A 21833-nucleotide genomic window follows, 5' to 3' on the forward strand; every position below is an offset into this window, starting at 1 on the left:
CTTTTCTATGAGGGCTCACTGAGGAGTGGGGCCCCGAGCTCTCGGCTCCTCCAGGACCAGAGATTGGGAGGCCGCCATTTTCACACTCGTCATCCGAAGCTGTACAGAAAGCTTTCAGAGAACAAAAGCTACCGAGAGCAAACCCAAGCAGATTACTTAGCCTGGTCTCTGGCAAGGGCGGTACAATTCCACCTTGGGCAAAGACATTTGAGAATCATTGCAATGGCCCCTCCCCAGAAGATCAGCAAGAACATCCAGCCAAGACCAAGTTTACTGATCAATGAGAACTGCAAAACTCAAGCGCTAGAGGAATACAGCACATAGAATTCATGGCTTTTTTCCCCATGATGTTTTAGTCTTTCAGCTTTAAATTTTTTAATTTTCTTTATTTTTTCTATTTCTATTTTTTTAGTTGAATTTTTCATCTTTTTCAACCAATATCTTATCAATTCCTATTTTAAAATCTTTTTTAACTTTCATTTTTACAATCTATCCCTTCATTGTATTTAACCTTATTTTTTGTGTATATATAAGTTGTTCTCTCTTTAAAATTTTGGGATGCAGTGTCTTCTAACAGACTAAAATATACCCTAAATCTAGTGTATGACGTTGTCCTAGTCTCCCACCTGATCACATTCTTTTTTTTTTAAATTTTTTTCATTCTTTTTTCAACCAACTTATCGATGGCTTTTTTAAAATCTTTTTTAATTTTCATCTTTACAGTCATGTTTCTTCCTTTCATCGTATTTACCCTTATTTTTGTGTTTTATATATATATATAAAGTTTTTCTATTAAATTTTGGGAGGCAGTTTTTGTAACAGACCAAAATACACCCAAAATCTAGTGTGTGGCTCTGTTCTATTCACCAACCCGATCATATTCTTTTTATTTTCCTCTTTGTTTTCCCCCTAGTTTCGGGTTTCTTCTGATTTGTTTAGTATATATTTTTCTGGGGTCGTTCTTACCCTTTTAGCATTTTGTTCTCTCATTCATCTATTCTCTGGACAAAATGACAAGATGGAAAAACTCACCTCAAAAAAAAGAACAAGGCAGTACCGACTGCCAGGGACCAGATCAATAGAGACATTAGTAAGATGTTGGAACTACAGTTCAGAATAACGATTATAAAGATACTAACTGGGCTTGAAAAAAGCATAGAAGATACTAGAGAATCCCTTTCTGGAGAAATAAAAGAACTAAAATCTAACCCAAGTTGAAATCAGAAAGGCTATTAATGAGGTGCAACCAAAAATGGAGGCTGTAACTGCTAGGATAAATGAGGCAGAAGAGAGAATTAGTGATATAGAAGACGAAATGATGGAGAATAAAGAAGCTGAGAAAAAGAGAGAGAAACAACTACTGGATCACAAGGGGAGAATTCAAGAGATAAGCGATACAATAAAGCGAAACATTAGGATAATTGGGATCCCGGAAGAAGAAAGAGGGGCAGAAGGTATATTGGAGCAAATTATAGCGGAGAACTTCCCTAATTTGGGGAAGGAAACAGGCATCAAAATCCAGGAGGCACAGAGAACCCCCCTCAAAATCAATAAAAATAGATCAACACCCCAGGATCTAATAGTAAAACTCACAATTCTCAGAGACAAAAAGAAAATCCTGAAAGCAGCTGTAGACAAGAAGTCTGTAACCTACAACGGTAGAAACATTAGATTGGCAGCAGACTTATCCACAGAGACCTGGCAGGCCAGAAGGGACTGGCATGATATATTCAGAGCACTAAACAAGAAAAATATGCAGCCAAGAATACTGTATCCAGCTAGGCTGTCATTGAAAATAGAAGGAGAGCTGAAAACCTTCCAGGACAAACAAAAACTAAAAGAATTTGTGAACACCAAACCAGCCCTACAAGAAATATTGAAAGGGGTCCTCTAGAGCAAAGAGAGAGCCTAAAAGGAACATAGACCAGAAAGGCACAGAGACGATATACAGTAACAGTCACCTTACAGGCAATACAGTGGCACTAAATTCATATCTTTCAGTAGTTACCCTGAATGTAAATGGACTAAATGCCCCAATCAGAAGACACAGGGTATCCGATTGGATAAAAAAACAAGACCCATCAATATGCTGTCTGCAAGAGACTCATCTTAGACCCAAAGACACCTCCATATTGAAAGTGGGGGGGTGGAAAACCATTTACCATGTTAATGGACACCAAAAGAAAGCTGAGGTGGCAGTCCCATATCACACAAATTAGATTTTAAACCAAAGACTATAATAAGACATGAGGAAGGACACTACATCATACTTAAAGGGTCTGTCCAACAAGAAGATCTAATAATTGTCAATATCTGTGCCCCTAACATGGGAGCAGCCACTTATATAAGCCAATTAATAACAAAAAAACACATCGACAATAATACAATAAGAGTAGGAGACTTTAACATTCCCCTCACTGAAATGGACAGATCATGTAAGCAAAAGATGAACAAGGAAATAAAGGCTTTAAATGACACACTGGACCAGATGGACTTTACAGATACTCAGAATATTCCATCCCAAAGCACAGAATACACATTCTTCTCTAGTGCCCATGGAACATTCTCCAGAACAGATCACATCCAGGGTCACAAATCAGGTCTCAACCGGTACCAAAAGTTTGGGGTCATTCCCTGCATATTTTCTGACCATGATGCTTTGAAACTTAAACTCAATCATAAGAGGAAAGTCGGAAAGAACTCAAATACACGGAGGCTAAAGGGCATCCTACTAAAGAATGAATGGGTCAACCAGGAAATTAGAGAAGAATTTTAAAACTTCATGGAAACCAGTGAAAATGAAAACACAACTGTTCAAAATCTTTGGGATGCAGCAAAGGCGGTCCTAAGAGGAAAGTATATAGCAATACAAGGCTTTCTCAAGAAACAAGAAAGATCTCAAATATACAACCTAACCCTCCATCTAACGGAGCTGGAGAAAGAACAGCAAATAAAGCCTAAACCCAGCAGGAGAAGAGAAATAATAAAGATCAGAGCAGAAATCAATGAAATAGAAACCAAAAGAACAGTAGAACAGATCAACGAAACTAGGAGATGGTTCTTTGAAAGATTTAATAAGATTGATAAACCCCTGGCCAGACTTATCAAAAAGAAAAGAGAAATGACCCAAATAAATAAAATCATGAATGAAAGAGGAGATAGCACAACCAACACCAAACAAATAAAATTATAAGAACATACTATGAGCAACTATATGCCACCAAATGAGATAAATTGGAAGAAATGGGTGCATTCCTAGAGATGTATAAACTACCAAAACTGAACCAGGAAGAAATAGAAAACCTGAACATACCCATAACCAGTAAGGAAATTGAAGCAGTCATCAAAAATCTCCCAACAAACAAGAGCCCAGGGCCAGATGGCTTCCCAGGGGAATTCTACCAAACATTTAAAGAAAAATTAATACCTATTCTTCTGAAACTGTTCCAAGAAATAGAAATGGAAGGAAAACTTCCAAACTCATTTTATGAGGCCAGCATTACATTGATCCCAAAACCAAAGACCCCATCAAAAAGAATTACAGACCAATATCCCTGATGAACATGGATGCAAAAATTCTCACCAAAATACTAGCCAATAGGATCCAGCAGTACATTAAAAGGATTCTTCACAACCAAGTGGGATTTATTCCTGGGCTGCAAGGTTGGTTTCAATATCTGCAGATCAATCAGTGTGATACATTAATAAAAGTAAGAACAAGAACCATATGATCCTCTCAATAGATGCAGGAAAAGCATTTAACAAAGTACAGCATCTTTCTTGATTAAAACTTCACAGTGTAGGGACAGAGGGTACATACCTCTATATCATAAAAGCCATCTATGAAAAACCCACAGCAAGTACCATTCTCAATGGGGAAAAACTGAGAGCTTTTCCCCTAAGATCAGGAACACGGGAGGGATGTCCACTATCACCACTGCTATTCAACATAGTACTAGAAGTCCCAGCCTCAGCAATCAGACAACAGAAAGAAAAGCCATCTGATTTGGCAAAGAAGAAAACAGACTTTCACTCCTGCATATGATATGATACTCTATGTAGAAAACCCAAAAGACTCTAGCCAAAGATTGCTAGAACTCATACAGGAATCCAGCAACGTGGCAGGATATAAAATCAATGCACAGAATTCAGTTGCATGTCTATACACTAACATTGAGACAGAGGAAAGAGAAATTAAGGAGTTGATCCCATTTATAATTGCACCCAAAACCATAACATACTTAAGAATAAACCTGACCAAAGAGGCAAAGGATCTGTCCTCAGAAAACCATAAAACACTCATGAAAGAAATTGGGGAAGACACAAAGAAATGGAAAAATGTTCCATGCTTGTGGATTGGAAGAACAAATATTGTTAAAATATCTAAGCTACTTAGAGCAATCTACACATTCAGTGCAATCCCTATCAAAATACCATCAACTTTTTTCACAGAGCTGGAACAAATAATCCTATAATTTGTATGGAACCAGAAAAGACCCTGAATAGCCAGAGGAATGTTGAAAAAGAAAATCAAAACTGGTGGCATCACAATGCCGGACTTCAAGCTCTAGTACAAAGCCGTCATCATCAAGACAGTATGGTACTGGCACAAAAACAGACACATAGATCAGTGGAACAGAATAGAGAGCCCAGAAATGGACCCTCAACTCTTATCACCAACTAATCTTCAACAAAGCAGGAAAGAATATCCAATGGAAAAAAGTCTCTTCAACAAATGGTGTTGGGAAAACTGGACAGTCACATGCAGAAGAGTGAAACTGGACCATTTCCTTACACCATACACAATAGACTCAAAATGGATGAAATACCTAAATGTGAGACAGGAATCCATCAAAATCCTAGAGGAGAATATAGGAAGTAACCTCTTCGACATCAGCCATAGCAACTTCTTTCAAGACACGCCTCCAAAGGCAAGGGGAACAAAGGCAAAAATGAACTATTGGGATTTCCTCAAGATAAAAAGCTTTTGCACAGCAAAGGAAACAGCCAACAAATCCAAAAGAACTACAGAATGGGAGAAGATATTTGCAAATGACATATCAGATAAATGGCTAGTATCCAAAATCTATAAAGAATTTATCAAACTCAACACCCAAAGAACAAATAATCCCATCAAGAAATGGGCAGAAGACATGAACAGACATTTCTGCAAAGAAGACATCCAAATGGCCAACAGACACATGAAAAAATGCTCAACATCCCTCGGCATCAGGGAAATACAAATCAAAAGCACAATGAGATACCACCTCACAGCAGTCAGAATGGCTACAATTAACAAGTCAGGAAACGACAGATGTTGGTGAGGATGTGGAGAAATGGGAACCCTCCTACAGTGTTGGTGGGAATGCAAGCTGGTGCAGCCACTCTGGAAAACAGTGTGGAGGTTCCTCAAAAAGTTGAAAATAGAGCTACCCTACGACCCTACTACTGGGTATTTACCCCAAAGATACAAATGTAATGATCTGAAGGGGCACGTGTACCCCAATGTTTATAGCATCAGTGTCCACAGTAGCCAAACTATGGAAAGAGCCAAGATGTCCATCAACAGATGAATGGATAAAGAAGATGTGGTGTGTGTGTGTTGTGTGTGTGTATACACACACACAACACACACACAATGGATATTATGCAGCCATCAAAAAAATATGAAATTTGCCATTTGCAATGACGTGGATGGAACTAGAGTGTTATTATGCTAAGCGAAGTAAGTCAGTCAGAGAAAGACAAGTATTGTATGATCTTACTGATACGAGAAATTTGAGAAACAAGACAGAGGATCATAGGGGAAGGGAGGGAAAAATGAAATAAGATGAAACCAGAGAGGGAGACAAACCATAAGAGACTCTTAATCTCAGGAAACAAACTGAGGGTTACTGAAGTGGAGGGCGGTGGGAGGAATGGGTGGCTAGGTGATGGACATTGGGGAGGGTATGTGCTATGGTGAGTGCTGTGAATATGTAAGACTGATGAATCACAGACCTGTACTCCTGAAACAAATATGCATTATATGTTAATAAAAATATTTTTAATAAAAAAATAAAATCAGTCTATAAAAAAGACAACTTTTTTCATATAAGGAATAATGTTTTGTGTTATTCTTAGAAATCTTGAATCATATGAATCTTATTTGAGGACATAATCCATAAAATGAATTTTTTATTTAAATGTTTAAGTTTTAAAAAGTATAACAGAAAGTACTCCCTTCCCAGTTGCCTGCACTCACTTAGAGTAAAGAGTACATTTTGGTAAAATTCTTTAAATGACTAGTAAAAAACAGCAATGATACTTCTTTGTGCTTCTGATTATTTGTTTAAACTTACCATTTTTCACAGAAAATTGAAACTCTCAAAGAGACAACAAATGTAAGTTATATGTTTGGTAAACTCTGGCTTTGCATTAGAAAGTGCTTTAAAATGTCATTTCTATTTTAAGCTGTTGCTTAAATTAATAAATTGCTCTATTAAGAGCAGTTGAGATTTTAATTTTTATAAATTTTTACAAGGGTGTTTAAGAATTTTATTATTTTCTAAAGGATATAAAGGGACTTGAATAATCCTTCTAATTAAAAATCACTTCGTGTACCATTTTACCTGTTTCTGATCTTATCTGTCTTAAGATCCTTGGTTAAAAGATACCATCCATGCACAATGTCTCTTTTTTATAATTAAAATATATTGTGATTCATGTTTTCTGATGTACTGGCCTTCTCACATTATATAATAGGCTACTAATAAGATTTGTATTTTGACAAGAGCAGTTTTAAAAACAGGCAAAGTAGTAATATTCTGGGTTCACCATATTGTGATAGGATTCTTTACTCCTCATAATTCCTTAAAAGTCTTGAATTAGATATTTTAGAAATTTACACTGGGATTGTCTGCTATTGATCTAAGAATTTGGAAATTAATCAGACTCACATCTTTTTCTGTTTGAAGTGTTGAAAAACCATTTAGAATGTTATTCAGTACAAATTAACAATTTTTTGGCATTCTTTAATGATAGAATTGCTTATGATAACTTCATCTAACACTGTCAGTATATTAGAACCCACTGGAATCCAGAGAGGGTATTTCTTGTGTAGTATAGACTTAAATCCTGTACATCTGAACTGATTTTTATTTTTTTATTTTTATTTTTATATTTTAAGCTTTAATGTCATGACCATTTTATTTGGTGCAAGATCCTAAAATCAGTGTTCTGTTTTTATAGAGCATGGTAGAATCAATTAAACACTGCATTGTGTTGCTGCAGATTGCTAAAGTAAGTAAATTTTACTTTGATTACTTTCATTTAATGAGATGTAAAAATTATAATGGCATTTCTCTTTAACAGCCAGGAAACTTGGTTGTGAAATATGTACCTTCCTCCAATAAGTTGTATTGTGGGGTTCCTGGTACTATTGAACAACTAGGTTCAGTGTATTTAGATATTAACCTTAGCAGCATGTGCCTTTTTTTGAGAAGGTAATTTCTGATACAGTGACTGGGAAAGAGGGGAGAATTGTTTGAATGACTCACCCCTTCCTTCCTTTTTATCCATTATCACTGCTTGGAGCAAGGACATATCTTGCAAAACCTTTCACAGAAAAGTTTTTCTTAGGAGAAAAGGAATTAAATTTTAGCAAGAGTTCTTTTTCTCATCCATAATAAGGAATATAATAAAGATATATATATATTTAATTCTGTTGTAGTTTTTTTTCTGTTACTAAACTACATTAGTGAACCGCTACTTTAAATTGCTATTCTTATTCATGCAATAATATGTATTTTGAATTATTGTGGTACGGTAAAAATTTCATGGTTATTGTGCCTGCTTTTCTGAAAAATTTTGGTGTATTCAACTTAAATGTCAGTTTGATTGCTTGGTATTTTGAGAAATAAGCATTTTAGTGTTTGAAAAGAAGAATTAAAATTCCCCCCCTATATTTCTACTGACTGTACCTCTGTATTTCTACTGACTGTACCTCTGTATTTCTAGCCAGTGGCTAGCAGGCAATTCAGTAGCCACTATTGGGAGTGATGTTTGCATGGATTTTTAATTACTGGTCTATTTTACTTATTCAGTTGCATGTATTTGCCTGATAATGGTCACTTTTTACCTAGTATTGTTAATGATACAGTTATATAGGACAGTCTATTTGTGCTTAGATAGGAAGGATATTCGGCATATAAGTTAAAGGAGGGCAATGTCATTTTCTTTTGAGGCTAGATTCAATATATTAAAGTGTCAGAACTTAAGGGCTTGTGTTCACTTTCTAGGTGTTTTGTTTGTTTTCCCACTATGCCTCATTTCCTGTGTTTGTGTGTCTAAATTTTTCATCTACTTTTGTGGATCAGAATATATTCTAAAGGGAGGATAGGGTTGGAGGCGTAAAAGAGATGGTAAGGTTTTTGTTCTTCTTGACTGAGAAATTTTATGGGTGGTTTGGTCACCTACTGTTACCCAAAAGCCTCTACAGTGTATGGATAACCAGTAAACTACACCTTGCTCGATGTGAATAGGTAGGTATTTTATGGATTCACACTGCCTTCTCTGGAAGATTGAGGAAGTAGAAGAGCTGGTAGTGTTTAGACTGGTTTGGATAACCTCTACAATCATTTAAGACTTTAGATAGTTGTAAAACAAGGCAACAAGCCTCTTTCAGGAGCTCACCTTTTAGCTACCCATCAAGAGTATTTTTGGTGTTCTACCTTTGGAATGAGTTAGAATTCAAATTACTAATACTCCTTTTTAGAAGTTTCTACTATTTTTTTTAAGATTTTTTTTATTTTTGAAGTAATCTCTACACCCAACATGGGGGCTCGAACTCACAACCCTGATATCAAGAGCCATGTGCTCCACCGACTGAGCCAGCCAGGCGCCCCTAGAAGTTTCTGCTCTTTAGTCTATACCTCCTACCTCTCTGTTTATCTTAGCCCAGCTTGATAGACTTACATTTCAAGGTCCTTCAGAACAGGTAACATAGATTAAGTAAATGGAGTTTGGCTTTTTAATTTTTTCCAGAAGGAAGTTTTATTAAGGCTTTTATGTTCAAATACTATCCCTTAAATTATATATGTACTCTATATGAACTTTGTGTGTATCTTTAAATGTAAATCATACCATTTCACTCACCTGCTCAAATCCCACTAAATGGTTTCCCATCTCCTTTGGAACGCAATCTAAACTATTTACAATAACTTACATCACTTGAACCATCACTACTCTCTCACCTCATCAACCCTCACTTGATCACACTACTCCAACAATACTGGCTTGTTCTCTTTTTCACAGACAGGCCAGACTTTTTCTGCTTCAGAGATTTGTATTTGCTTTCCCCGCTGCCTAGAAGGAACTTACCCCAGATTTCCAGGACTCACCCCCTCACTTTATTCAGATTTCTGCCCACATGAAATCTCTTTGAAGAGACCTTCCTGACCACTCTATCTAAAATAATCTCTAATCTCTCATTTGTGTTTTTTTCTTCATGGCTTGCATCACTAGCTAGAATTACACGATATCTTGTTTATTGTCTCTCTAGCACCTGGTTTATAATCTCCTTAAGGACTTTGTCTTATTTGCCATTGTATTAGTCTGCTTGGGCTGCCCCAACAAACCACCACAGACTGGGTGGCGTAAACAAAAGAAATTTATTTTCTCGCAGTTTTGGAAGCTAGAAGTTCAAGATCAAGGTTCCTACCAATTTGGTTTCCTGTGAGGACCCTTTTTAACTTGTAGACAGCCACCTTCTCAGTATGTCCTCATGTGGCCTTTCGTTGGTATGTGCACAAAGAACAGAGAGAGAAAAGAGGGAGGGAGTGGGGAGGAGGAGATGGAAGGGACAGGGACAGTAGGGAGAAGGTGAGAAGAGCTCTCTGATATAAGGACACGTACTAGGTCAGGGCTCCATCTTTAGGACCTTATTAAACCATAATTTACTTCATTAGAGGCCCCATCTCCTAGCCATCTTAGGGTTAGGGCTTCTTTTGAATTTGGCGGTGGTGGGTGGAGACACACAAATATTCACTCTATAACACCACTGTATCCTCAGTGTCTAGAACAGTTGCCTGCCACATGGTAGGGACCTGATAATTGTAAATTTTGAATGGATGTTTCTAATACATAACTTTCAATAGTTTAGTGTTTCCACTTTATGATTTTTTTATTTAGCCATCTCTCTGTTCTGCTGTTGGTAAACATGGCAGAACTTCTAATACTAATGGGAATATAAATTATTAGTCATTTTGGAGGATTATTCTTCATTGACAGGTTAATAAAATATTGAAATCAGCTACTTTGAGAGATTGCCACCTGAGACCCCAAAGGGATATAAGAAGATGGCGAATTTGATATCTTTGTAGTTTGGAGTAATTTAATATTAGCTTCTTAGAGGCAGCATGTTATAGATAGGATTTTAAACCCCTTCCAGTTTTGATTCTTTAATTTTGATTCACTACCAGAAGTTCCCCTCCTGTCTAAATGATTAATGCCTTGGTTCCCAAACTTTGCTACTCACTGGAATCACCTAAGGATCTTTAACAAGTCTTATGCCTGGCTCCCACTCCCAGATATTGTGTGGTAATTGCTATGGGTTGTCACCTGGGCTTTGGGATTTTAAACTCCCAGGTGGTTGTAATATGTAGCAAAGTTTGGGCATCACTTGGTTAGTAGGATTTTCAGGTAAGTTCTGTTAGTTCAGAAGACTTCATTCTTTATACCATAGATAGAGACAGTTGGCGTTTCATGAGAAACTGCAGAGGAAGGTGGGGGAGATGGAATAGAGCAGAAATAATCTGGGAGGCCCCTACATCTGAGGACTTGACCAGTTCCTTATCAAAATTAGGTGATAAGACCTATATGCCACAACTCAAATAAGCAAGTGAAATTAATAATGTATTTTATTTAACCCAGTATATCCAAAATCATTTCAACATAAGCAACGTAAAAATTCATTAATGAGAAACTTCATTGTCTTTTTTTTTTTTTTTTTTAACTAAGTTTTCAGTATCTTGGGTGTATTTTACACTTTGAACCAGCCACATTTCAAGTGCTTAATAGCCACATGTGACTAGTAGCTCCCAAACTGGACAGTACAGGTCTAGGTTATCCTTTCAAAGTAGATTGTATATTTAAGTTGTCTTTGGATTGTAGGTTCTCTCCCCAGAACATTTTCCTTCATAAGAGTTTTTGTTTTCATAAGTGTTTTTAAATTTCTCATTAGACTTTTAATAAAACAGGTTTATTGATACTAATTTACATATCATAAAATTCACTCATTTAAAGTGTACATTTCAGTGGTTTTTGGTATATTTACAAAGTTGTACAGTCATCACTATAATCAAATTATAGTACATTTTTATCACCACAAGAAGAAATATTGTATCTATTAAGCAGTCATTCCCTATTCATCTTTCCCTTGCTACTGTTGCCCCTGTTCTTCCTCCAATCCCTGGCATCCACTGTTCTGTTTCTAGATTTGCCTATTCTGGACATTTCATGTAATTAGGATCCCACAGTATGTGGTCTTTTGTGACTGGCTTCTTTCACTTAGCATAATGTTTTCAAGGCTCATTCATATTGTAGCATGTATCAGGACTTAATTCCTTTTCATTTCTGAAGAATAGTCTTTTGAATGGGTATACCACATTTTGTTTATTCATCAGTTGATGAACATTTGCGTTGTTTCCTTTTTTTTTTTTTTTTTGGCTGTTAGGAATAATGCTGCAATGAATGTGTGCATTAGAATGGTTTTGTGTGGAGGTATGTTTCCATTTCTTTTAACTTATGCATGGAAGTGGCATTAACAGGGTCATACAGTAACTCTGTGTCTTTTTTAGAAACTGCTAAACTACTTTTCAAAGCACCTACACCATTTTACATTCTCACAGTGTGTTACAATTCCATTTTCTCCACATCCTTACCAGTATTTGTGATTCTCCTTTTTTTTTTTTTTTTTTTTTAAGTGGCTTACAACAGCACGCCTTTATAAGCTCACAGTTCTATAGATCAGACTCTAAAGTGACTGGGCTGGATTCTATGCTTAAGGATATCACAAGGCCCAAATTAAGGTTCTAGAGAGGTTGAACTGTCTGGAGGCTCTGGGAAAGAATCCACTTCCAGGTGCATTCAGGTTGTTAGCAGAATTCAGATCTTTGTTGTAGGACCAAGGTCCCCATTTCCTTGCTAGTTGTTGGCTAAAACTTCGTGTGAGCCATTGAAGGCCTCTCTCTGGTCCTTGCACAGACTCCCTCCATCTGCAAAGCCAGCAGTGGCACGTCATATCCTTCTCATGGTTCACATTTCTGACCTTCTCTTCTACTAGGCAGGGAAAGCTCTCTACTTTTAATGGCTCATGAGATTAGATCAGATCCACCTGAATAATGTTTCTGTCTTACAGTCAGCTGTAAATATCATGTGATTTCACTTATGTGGAATCTGAATAACAAATGAACAGACAAAAACAGAAACAGACCCATAAATGGAGAAAACAGCTGGTGGTTGCCAGAGAGGAGGGGAAATGAGGGGAGTGGGCAAAATGGGTGAAGGGGAGTGGGAGGAAGTAGGCTTTTGGTTATGGAATGAGTAAGTCATGGGGATGAAAAGTACAGTACAGGGAATGGAATGTACTCAGTGGTATTGTAATAGTATGGTGATAAATGGTAGTTGCACTTGTGGTAAGCATAGCATAACGTATAGACTTGTCGAATCACTGTGTTGTACACCTGAAACTAATGTAACATTGTCAACTACAGTTAAATAATCCACAGAACTTGTGAATATGATGAGATCACGCCTGTGATTGTCTTTTTGGTTGTAGCCATTCTCGTCTATTCACATTCTTTGCCCATTTTTTAGTTGGATTCTTTTTAATCTTGTTGAGTTGTAGGAGTGAATACAAATGTTCTAAATACAAATCCTTTTCAGACATATAATTTGCATATTTTTCTTCAAGTTTGTGGGTTGTCTTCACTTTCTTGATAGCATCCTGAGAAACATGCATATTTTTATTTTTGATGAAATTCTGTTTATTAATCTTCTATTGTTTGTGCCTTTGGTGGCTTATCTGAGAAGTCATTGCCTAATCCTAGATCACAAAGATTTATTCCTGTGTTTTGAGTTTGAAGTTTTAGCTCATATTTGCATTCATCTTTGTGGTGTGAGGTAGGGGTCTAAATTTATTTTTCTGCATGTGGATATCCAGTCGTCCCAGCCTCATTTGTTGAATCTCATCAAACTTGAATTAGCATGTTTATTTTTTGTTGCATATAATTAGTAAGTGTATTGATCCATAATTAAGGGAGCTTTTACTGGACTGCATTGCCTTATTAGAGAGATATATTTCATGTATTTTCTTAGTAGGCATGGTTTTAAAAATATTAGAGTCTGTAGTTCTGGCCAGAAGTATTCCCAAATTATGTTGTGCTGATGTTTTTGTTCATTTTCAGATTTATAGATCTCGGTCATGCTGGTATGTTCTGAGAAGAAACTAGCCTTTGTATTAAGAAATGAGGGATTTATAACCACCTAAAAATACAGTATAATTTAAGTGGGAAGTAGCATTAGACCTTTTCTTTGTTTCATTAAAATAATTCATATTGAATTCAATCAAATCTCTAGTTCAGTAATACTTGAGATTTAGCTTTAACTGACCTTGATTAAAGGCCACTTATGGTATACTTACAATTTTTAAAAAGAAAGATGGAAGTGGGAGCGGGGAGGGGATGAATGTAGCTTAGGTAGTAGAACAAAATCCCTAAAGTATGTGGTGGGAATGGGTTGATAGGAAGGCATTTAATAGTCTATGATTTGATTCTGCCTTAAAAGACCACAACAGTTAAAAATAATGAACCCTGATTTAAAATACTCTTAGCATACATTATTAAGTGAGAACATTTTGGGGGAAAAGTTTGTCAGATACTGAAATTTATTTTAAATTATACCAGAATTAAAAGTGGTTGCTTTCTTAGATAATATACATATATAATGCGGTATACCAGTAATCAATCACTGCATAACAAACCAGTCTAAACTGAGGGTCTTAAAATAGCAACAGTCATTTAAATTCTCGCAAATATGCAGTTTGGGTAGACCTCATGACTTGTTTCGGTTTCATGAAATGTCACCAGTAATGACTTGATGCAGGGCTAGAGGATCCACTTTCAAGGTGGCTCACTCACATGCCTGGAAAGTTGGACTGAGGGCCTAAATTCTTCTCCATAATAGTCCTCTTTGCAGCTGCTTGGATTTTCTCACAGTATGGTGGTTGGGTTCCTAGAAAACAAAGTGAAAGTTTGTGACATTTCCATGACCTAGTCGTAGAAATCACATACAGTCACTTCTGCTGTACTTACTGGTAGAGACCGTCACAAAGGCCTGCCTAGGTTTTGGGTAAGGGACATGAACTCTACCTCTTTTGGGGGCCATTTCTGGAAAATTTAATCTATCACATGTTATGTAATATTTCTTTCCAAGAAATCCTTGGGAAAATCAATGTAATATTTAGAAATTAATAGGGGAAGGCCAGAATTAAGTTAAAATGTCATCTGTGCAAGAAATTTTTAATTTCTCTTTCTCAATTTATTTTCAACTATCTCTATTAAGAATTAACTGAAACTTTGGATATTCTAAATATATAGTTAATTTTGCAAATAAGGGGAAACCCCATCATGAATTACACAGTTAACAAAATGCAGTTATTGTCAAGGACCTAGTGTATAGTCATATTCATAGCTACACTTTATTAGAACAAAGGATCCAAAGCAAAATCAGCAAAGGGAAAAGGCACGTGGGGCAAAATCCAGAGGAAACCAGCACAAACTTCGAAGTGTCTTCTTCCAGACTCATGTAGAATGTGCTTACTTCCTCCAGCAACAAATTGTGACAATATATGTGAAATTTGGGGGCACCTGGGTGGCTCAGTTGGTTAAGCCTCTGCCTTCTGCTCAGGTCATGATCTAAGAGTCCTGGGATCAAGCCCCACATGGGTTCTCTGCTTAGTGGGGAGTCTGCTTAGCCCTCTCCCTCTGCCCCTTCTCCCTGCCTTGTGTTCTCTCCCTCCCTCTCTCTGCCTCAAATAAATAAATAAAATCTTAAAAAAAAATAAAATAAAATTTTGTCTACCCAGGAAGCTCATTGAAGACTCAACACCCTCAGTTTTTGTTGGGGCCTTGTCATGTAAGCACTCTCTAGCTAGCATTTATCAAGATTCCAGACTTCCAGAAGGAAAGCTGGTTGTTAACATAAACCATATTATTTACTTAAACAGTTTAGGCACAGTGAGCCACTCTTATCAGATAGAGTGATGGGGACCCTCCCAAAGTTCAAGTTCCTAGTCATTAGCCAAAGGCCAACTTTGCAGGCAGATAGGCCTGCTATGTTAATGCTTTTCTGTACCTGCACTTAAAAAAATATATTCCCAAATCTTCACTTGCTCTTGGTTGACCCTTGAATGTGTAGATTTCTGAGTAAACTCAGTGGTTAAAGAAAAATTTATAGATATAAATGAGATATAACTTGGCCATTATGTTTTTTGTGTTTTTTTTTTAAAGATTTATTTGACAGAGACACAGTGAGAGAGGGAACACAAGCAGGGGGAGTGGGAGAAGGAGAAGCAGGCTTCCCACCGAGCAGGGAGCCCGATGCGGGGCTCGATCCCAGGACCCTGGGATCATGACTTGAGCCGAAGGCAGACACTTAACGACTGAGCCACCCAGGCGCCCCGGCCATTATGTTTAAAACCAAGACCAAATATTGGTTTCTGTTAAAACTTTAAAACTTCCTGATAGTATGGAGCTAGAACTTTAAACATAATACAAATAGGTGGGTTATAATGACAGAAATGAATATGTGTTGATAACTTTCCACCACCTTCTTCCTGAAGTACATCCTTGGAGAAGCAAGGCAAAATAACATATTAAGAACATGAGTTCTGAAGCCAGACTAATAGAATCCTTTAGGATAGGGCTCCCCACCCTCTATCTGTCTCAATTTTCTCATATGTCCAGTAGGAGTAATAATAGTATCTACTTTATCAAGTTGTTGGTGAAATAAGTGGAATAATAAATGCAAAATATTTGTCCGGCAGTTAAGTGCTAATTCCTGTGTCATTCCATGGATCAGTGATTACATTTACTAAAACAAAAATCGAACCATCTATTGAGAAAAGTGTAATTCTGGGGCCTGCAGCCAGAATATGGGAAATAGTGTCTCTCCCAAGATTTTAAGGGTATATGATTCTTATACCTTTAAAATGCAGTGAGAGTTTGGGGGTTGTGGGTAGTTGGCATAATTTACTATAAAATTAAACCCAGAAATATTCAGGGTCTTCAATCCTAAATTAGTATATCTGCTGTTAATAGTACTGATATGACTACACAGTTCCATAAGATATTCATAATGAATTTAATTAACTGCCTGTATAAAAAAAACAATTGCCATGCTGTTGGTGGTGGTGGTTGTGTAGCCAGTGATAGAATTACGTTTGGCTAGCAATGTACAGATGGAATTATAATCTCAATAGAAACCGAGAAATAGTTTTCTAACATTGTTACTAGTAGAATAAGCTTTCATAATAGGGAAGAAAGTACACAAGGACTTACTTAAATAAAAGAATGAAGTTAATATTTTTAACATTTTTCCTTAAGGACCAGTGTAATGCGGAGAAGCACGCAGATGGAATTATAGTAAGTTTAATCTAATCTTTTTGTTTCCCTTTACTTCTGCAGAGCATTATAACCAGTCATGTCAGGAGAAGGCTGAACTTCTACTCATTTTTCAACACAAATTCCTCTTTTTCACCTACTCACTGCTTTTTGTTGTTGACTCTTGCAATTTTCCTTAAGCTTCTAAAATTGCCCTTCTTTCAGCAATCATTTGCAGGGAAGATGTTAAAATTTTTCTAAGTGTTGGTTCAGATTGAATCACTTTGCATGTGTTAACATGAAGGGTTAATCATGGTGTGAAAATACAGCTTTTATGACTAAGGCATAACTCACAATGCTATATTTCTTGTCAAACTTCTTTTTTTCTCAGATGAAAGCAGAAGGGGAGGGATTCAGTATTGAAACCTATCTTAGTCTATTTAATGTGTATCGGTTTCTATTTTATTTTTAGATTTTGTTTGTTAACTATCATTGCTACTGTGGTATATATTGTGTTTTTATTAGAACAAATTGCAGCATGAATTCTTTCATTTACAGCCATTTTCTTATTCTTTCCTCCTCCTCAGCTTTTTACTCTTCCCTTAGATTCAACTTCTCCTTTAAAAAGAAAAGAAAATTTTATTGTTGGTATTTCCCATCTGGAAATAAAAGTTAGAATTTGAAGATTTGTAGGTGGAGCAACCCTGTTTTTATGGTAACTGAGTGACTTCTGTTTTAGATTGTATTTCTAAAGCAGGATGCAGCCCCTTTTTTTGTCCCAAGACTTTACAGATGCCAGCTTGTCTGAGATCTGGAAACTCTTCAAAATCTTCAAAACCATCTCATGATTATACTTGAAAGGATAAGCATGTTATCTTTGTAGTTGGTTTAAAATGAAAAAAAGTTAAATATCGATGTTGTTTGCATATTTCTTAAGAAGCCAGAGATAAGAGAAGCATTTTTAAAATTTGAATTAAAGATGTTGGAATTTTTATCTGTCTTTTCACAGTGCGAGTTCAGAATTTGAGCTATGGTGATAATATAGTTATGTGGTCTAAATACAATGTAATATAATGTAGTATGTCTTCCTGGGCTATCAGTTAAGATTGTAAACCTCATGGAAAAGGACTATATATGTTGTCTAGCATGTCATGGTCCCCAAAGATCCTAAGAAAAATCATGTTGGCAATTATTTTTCTCTCTCATTCCTCAAAACAAAATTAGTACTTTTTATTATGTTAAAAAATTGGCAGTTTTATAAAGCATACCAAAAATGTTTGGCCATTTGCAATTAAAAACATCTAGAAAGTTTATACTTACAGAAAATCTAAACCTGTAGAAAACAATCATACTTGAATCATTTGATCAGGACTGTAGCATTTTTCCTTAAGAGTTTTTATTTTTAAAAAAGAAAGGAAACGTTCATGGTTTAAATCTTAGACCCACACAGCTAGAACCTGGCCCTGCTACTCAATAGCTATGATCTTAGGCAGGTTATTTGACCTTTGAGCCTTAGTTTCTTCAACTTTAAAGAAAGGTAGCTAGATCTACCTCAGAACATTGTTGTAAGGTACAGGATGAGCACAGAATCAATAAATGGTAGCTATACATAAATGCATGTATATATAATTTATATTTTGCAGAATGTTATTAATGGTACAACTGGTTAGAGCTAAGGATTATCATTTATTTGTGCTTCTGAAGTTCATATTCATTTTCAAAGCAAGGTGTAGAATGTAATTTTAGCCTGAAATTGATTGAACAAGGACCGTAGATAATTATGGAGTAGTTATATTTTCTGTTAACAGCAAGCAACAAAAGATATCTGGTACTTTTAATATACATGCAAAAATCTAAAAGACAAGATTAGTCTTCAGAACATTTCATCTGGAAAACAAAAGATTACATTCAAAAGATAGAATTCTACTGGTCCCTTTTACCGAAGTTATTTCTTATTCTCTTCAATAATTTTTCTTATATAAAAGGTAAGGATAAAGAGGTGACATACTCTCCTTCCCATGGATCAATATTAATGGTGGGATTTTGCCTTTGTAAAGTACTTGGAGTTCTTTGGAGAAAACCATTAGGTAAAAACAAGGAATTTACAGCTGCACGACTTGTTTGAGACATTTGTTTAGTTACCATCTCCTGGTCTAGGTTCTGAAGATAAGAATCATAAAGTAATAACCAAAAAGCCCCTATAGAACATATAATCCAGACATATTTTACACGCTGGGAAAGTGAGGACCACAGTAGATAAAAGACTTGCCAAATCCTTGCCAGAATTAAAATTCCTAGTCTGTTTTACGTATGCTCTTCCCAGTACTTCAGAACCTTCCCTACTTCATTTTATTAGGGTTTTTATTATTAGTGATTGTTTTCAGGGTCTCTTCTCTAAGTGTCCTTTATTTTCCTGTTAAAATATTTATAGTCAGTAGACTATTGTCGTGATGAGCATCGGAATTCCTGTGCTCAAATCAGTTGATTTAAGAGATCTGATTTAGGGGCGCCCGGGTGGCTCAGTCATTGGGCGTCTGCCTTCGGCTCGGGTCATGGTCCCAGGGTCCTGGGATCGAGCCCCGCATCAGCCTCCCTGCACAGCAGGAAGCCTGCTTCTCCCTCTCCCGCTCCCCCTGCTTGTGTTCCCTCTCTCGCTGTGTCTCTCTGTCAAATAAATAAATTAAATCTTAAAAAAAAAAAAATCTGATTTAGCGATTTTTAATGTTTATGCAGAGAGGGGGCTTAAGGAAAAAAATTTGAATTAAATGAGAATGCTATAAAAACTTTCCCCTTAACTCAGTTTCCATTGCTAGGGTTTCTAACTTTTTTATGAATACTTTTGGGGTTCATTCATCAGTAAAGTATTTCTCTTCTAAATCTGTTTCAGTATTTTCTGTTATAAGCCTTCCCAAATACATATTTGACATTTTCTGGATCAAGGAAAAGTAAAGAACTTAAAATTTTATTTCTTGGGTTTTATCCGGTATAGTCTTCTAAATGATAGATCTAAACTTTACTCTGGCAAAGACCTTAGTTTAAAGCTGCCCTCCTCCAAGTAAAAAAGCATCAGTATATAGAGTCTTGTTTTTATTTTTATTTATTTTTTTAAAAGATTTTATTTATTTGACAGAGTCAGCGAGAGAGGGAACACAGGCAGGAGGAGCAGGAGAGGGAGAAGCAGGCTTCCTGCTGCATAGGGTGCCCAATGCGGGGCTCGATCCCAGCACCCTGGGATCATGACCTGAGCGGAAGGCCGATGCTTAACGACTGAGCCACCCAGGCGCCCCTGGAGTCTTGTTTTTAAAAATGTCCTCATGCTGGCAGAATAAGTTCTTGGCTTGAAATCAGAAAGACCTAGACTTTTTTTCTCTCTAAAATTGTAGCTACATATTTATTTTTTTTTCTAAATTCTCAAAAAGAAAGCCTCCTTCCCTGCATCCCCCAATTAGAAGATACATCTCTTTGCCTTTAGTGACTGTAAAACTAGGTGCCTGTACATTGTGTACACAGTGATAGAAGGTGGCAGTAGTGTGAGATGGAAAGATGAAATCCTAGTCGTGCAGGTATATTTACCAGTTGTAGTTGTAATGTTTAATAACACCAAAGTAAGAGAGAGCATTTCTCTCTAACTTCGATAGAGAAACATTATTTGTGGTGAATTGAGAAGTTACTATTTTGGATTCCCGAAATTTTCCCACACCATTTTATAACTCTTTGCAGGTTTTTACATTTAGCTTTATCTTTCTGTTTGACAAATTCTTTCATTTTCCCTCCTTACTATGTTGTTTTTTTAAGAAACTCTTAGACTTCTATATCATAAATGAATTTCATTTCCTCTTTGCATTTTGATCAGCATATCTATATAGCTACCCTCAGGACTTTGCTGTCAGAAATGTGGGCATTTCGTACATTTGGGAGGGTCAGTACTGGAAGGGCATTTAATTAATTTACTATACTGTGTTTCTTTATCTCAGAGTACTATTAATCCTGTAGATGCAATATATCAGCCTAGTCCCCTGGAACCTGTGATCAACACAATGCCTACCCAGACTGTCTTACCTCCAGGTATGGTATTTGCAAAAATGTTTCAGATTCATTGATTAGAAAAAACTTAATTTGTGTAGCCATCATAGTAATCTTGAAGGGCTCGTTTTTGGGGTTTTTTTGTTGTTTGTTTTATTTTTAAGATTTTATTTATTTATTTGGCAGAGAGAGTGAGAGAGCACAAGCAGGGGCAGCGCAGAGGGAGAGGGAGAAGCAGGCTTCCTACCAAGCAGGTAGCCCAATGTGGGGCTCAATCCTAAGACCTTGGGATCATGACCTGAGCTGAAAGCAGACGCTTAGCCAACTGAGGCACCCATGCGCCCCTGGTTTTGTTTTTCAATAAGTAAATGGAATCACAAAAAAATGGCACAGCAGAAAATGAACTGGAAAAAGATAATATTTTTGGTATTGGGGATTTTTTAATACAGTGAAAGAGCTTTTGGTTTTCAAAGTGAGATGGAAGGAAAAGGTTACTGAGACTTGGAGTAACTGGTGGGACAGAATCCTATGACCCTGGATTCATGCTACCAAAGAAAGCTTAATTACATTGACCTACTTGAAGGTAATCCAGGAACTTTCTATTGGGGGTATTTTTTATAGCTATGAAGAATACAAATGGTTTCTTCTAATGGTGGACCCTAAGGTAATGGAAGGTAAGGGTGAAATTTGTGATGCCTACCAATTAGAAAGACCTATTTTTAAGTATAGAGTAATCTGTAGGTTTTTTTGTGTTTTTGTTTTGTTTTTTAAACTAGCAAAGGAAGGTTTAGGGACAACACCCATGTGTACGAAATCCTTTACTTTTTATTGCATCCAACGTAGTTAAGTCAGAAATTGTAACAAAAAAATCCCTTTAAAAATACTTAAAAAGTATGTGAAATCCTTTTGTGAATTTTGATTCCTTAAGAGAAGGAGCTTAGTATCTAGTGGGGCTAAAGAGGAAGTACTACTGTGCGCCATTTTATTTTATTTTATTTAAGATTTATTTATTTTTAAGATTTATTTGTGAGAGAGAGTGCACGAGCGCCTAAGCAGGGGCAACGGTAGGCAAAGGGAGAAGCAGGCTCCCTGCTGAGCAAGGAGCCTAAAAGGGACTTGATCCCAGGACTCTGGGATCATGACCTGAGCCGAAGGCAGATGCATAATCTG

The 21833-nt window shown here is 36.5% G+C and overlaps 1 protein-coding gene across 7 annotated transcripts in view; it reads left to right on the forward strand.

The window, feature by feature from the left end:
- The window catches only part of OSBPL9 (oxysterol binding protein like 9), a 176468-nt gene that overhangs the window by 125587 nt on the left and 29048 nt on the right, over positions 1 to 21833 (forward strand). For 4 of the 7 annotated variants that reach the window (XM_027610399.2, XM_027610418.2, XM_027610453.2 and 1 more), the window contains 4 exons: positions 6354 to 6383; positions 7231 to 7281; positions 16644 to 16682; positions 20615 to 20705. In XM_027610399.2, the coding sequence (XP_027466200.1) occupies positions 6354 to 6383; positions 7231 to 7281; positions 16644 to 16682; positions 20615 to 20705 (211 nt within the window). The remainder of the gene's footprint in view (positions 1 to 6353; positions 6384 to 7230; positions 7282 to 16643; positions 16683 to 20614; positions 20706 to 21833) is intronic. The other 3 variants (XM_027610410.2, XM_027610428.2, XM_027610445.2) reach the window with 1 other exon arrangement.

The sequence above is a fragment of the Zalophus californianus genome, chromosome 4 (assembly GCF_009762305.2).
Source record: "Zalophus californianus isolate mZalCal1 chromosome 4, mZalCal1.pri.v2, whole genome shotgun sequence".
Classification (NCBI taxonomy): Eukaryota; Metazoa; Chordata; class Mammalia; order Carnivora; family Otariidae; genus Zalophus; species Zalophus californianus.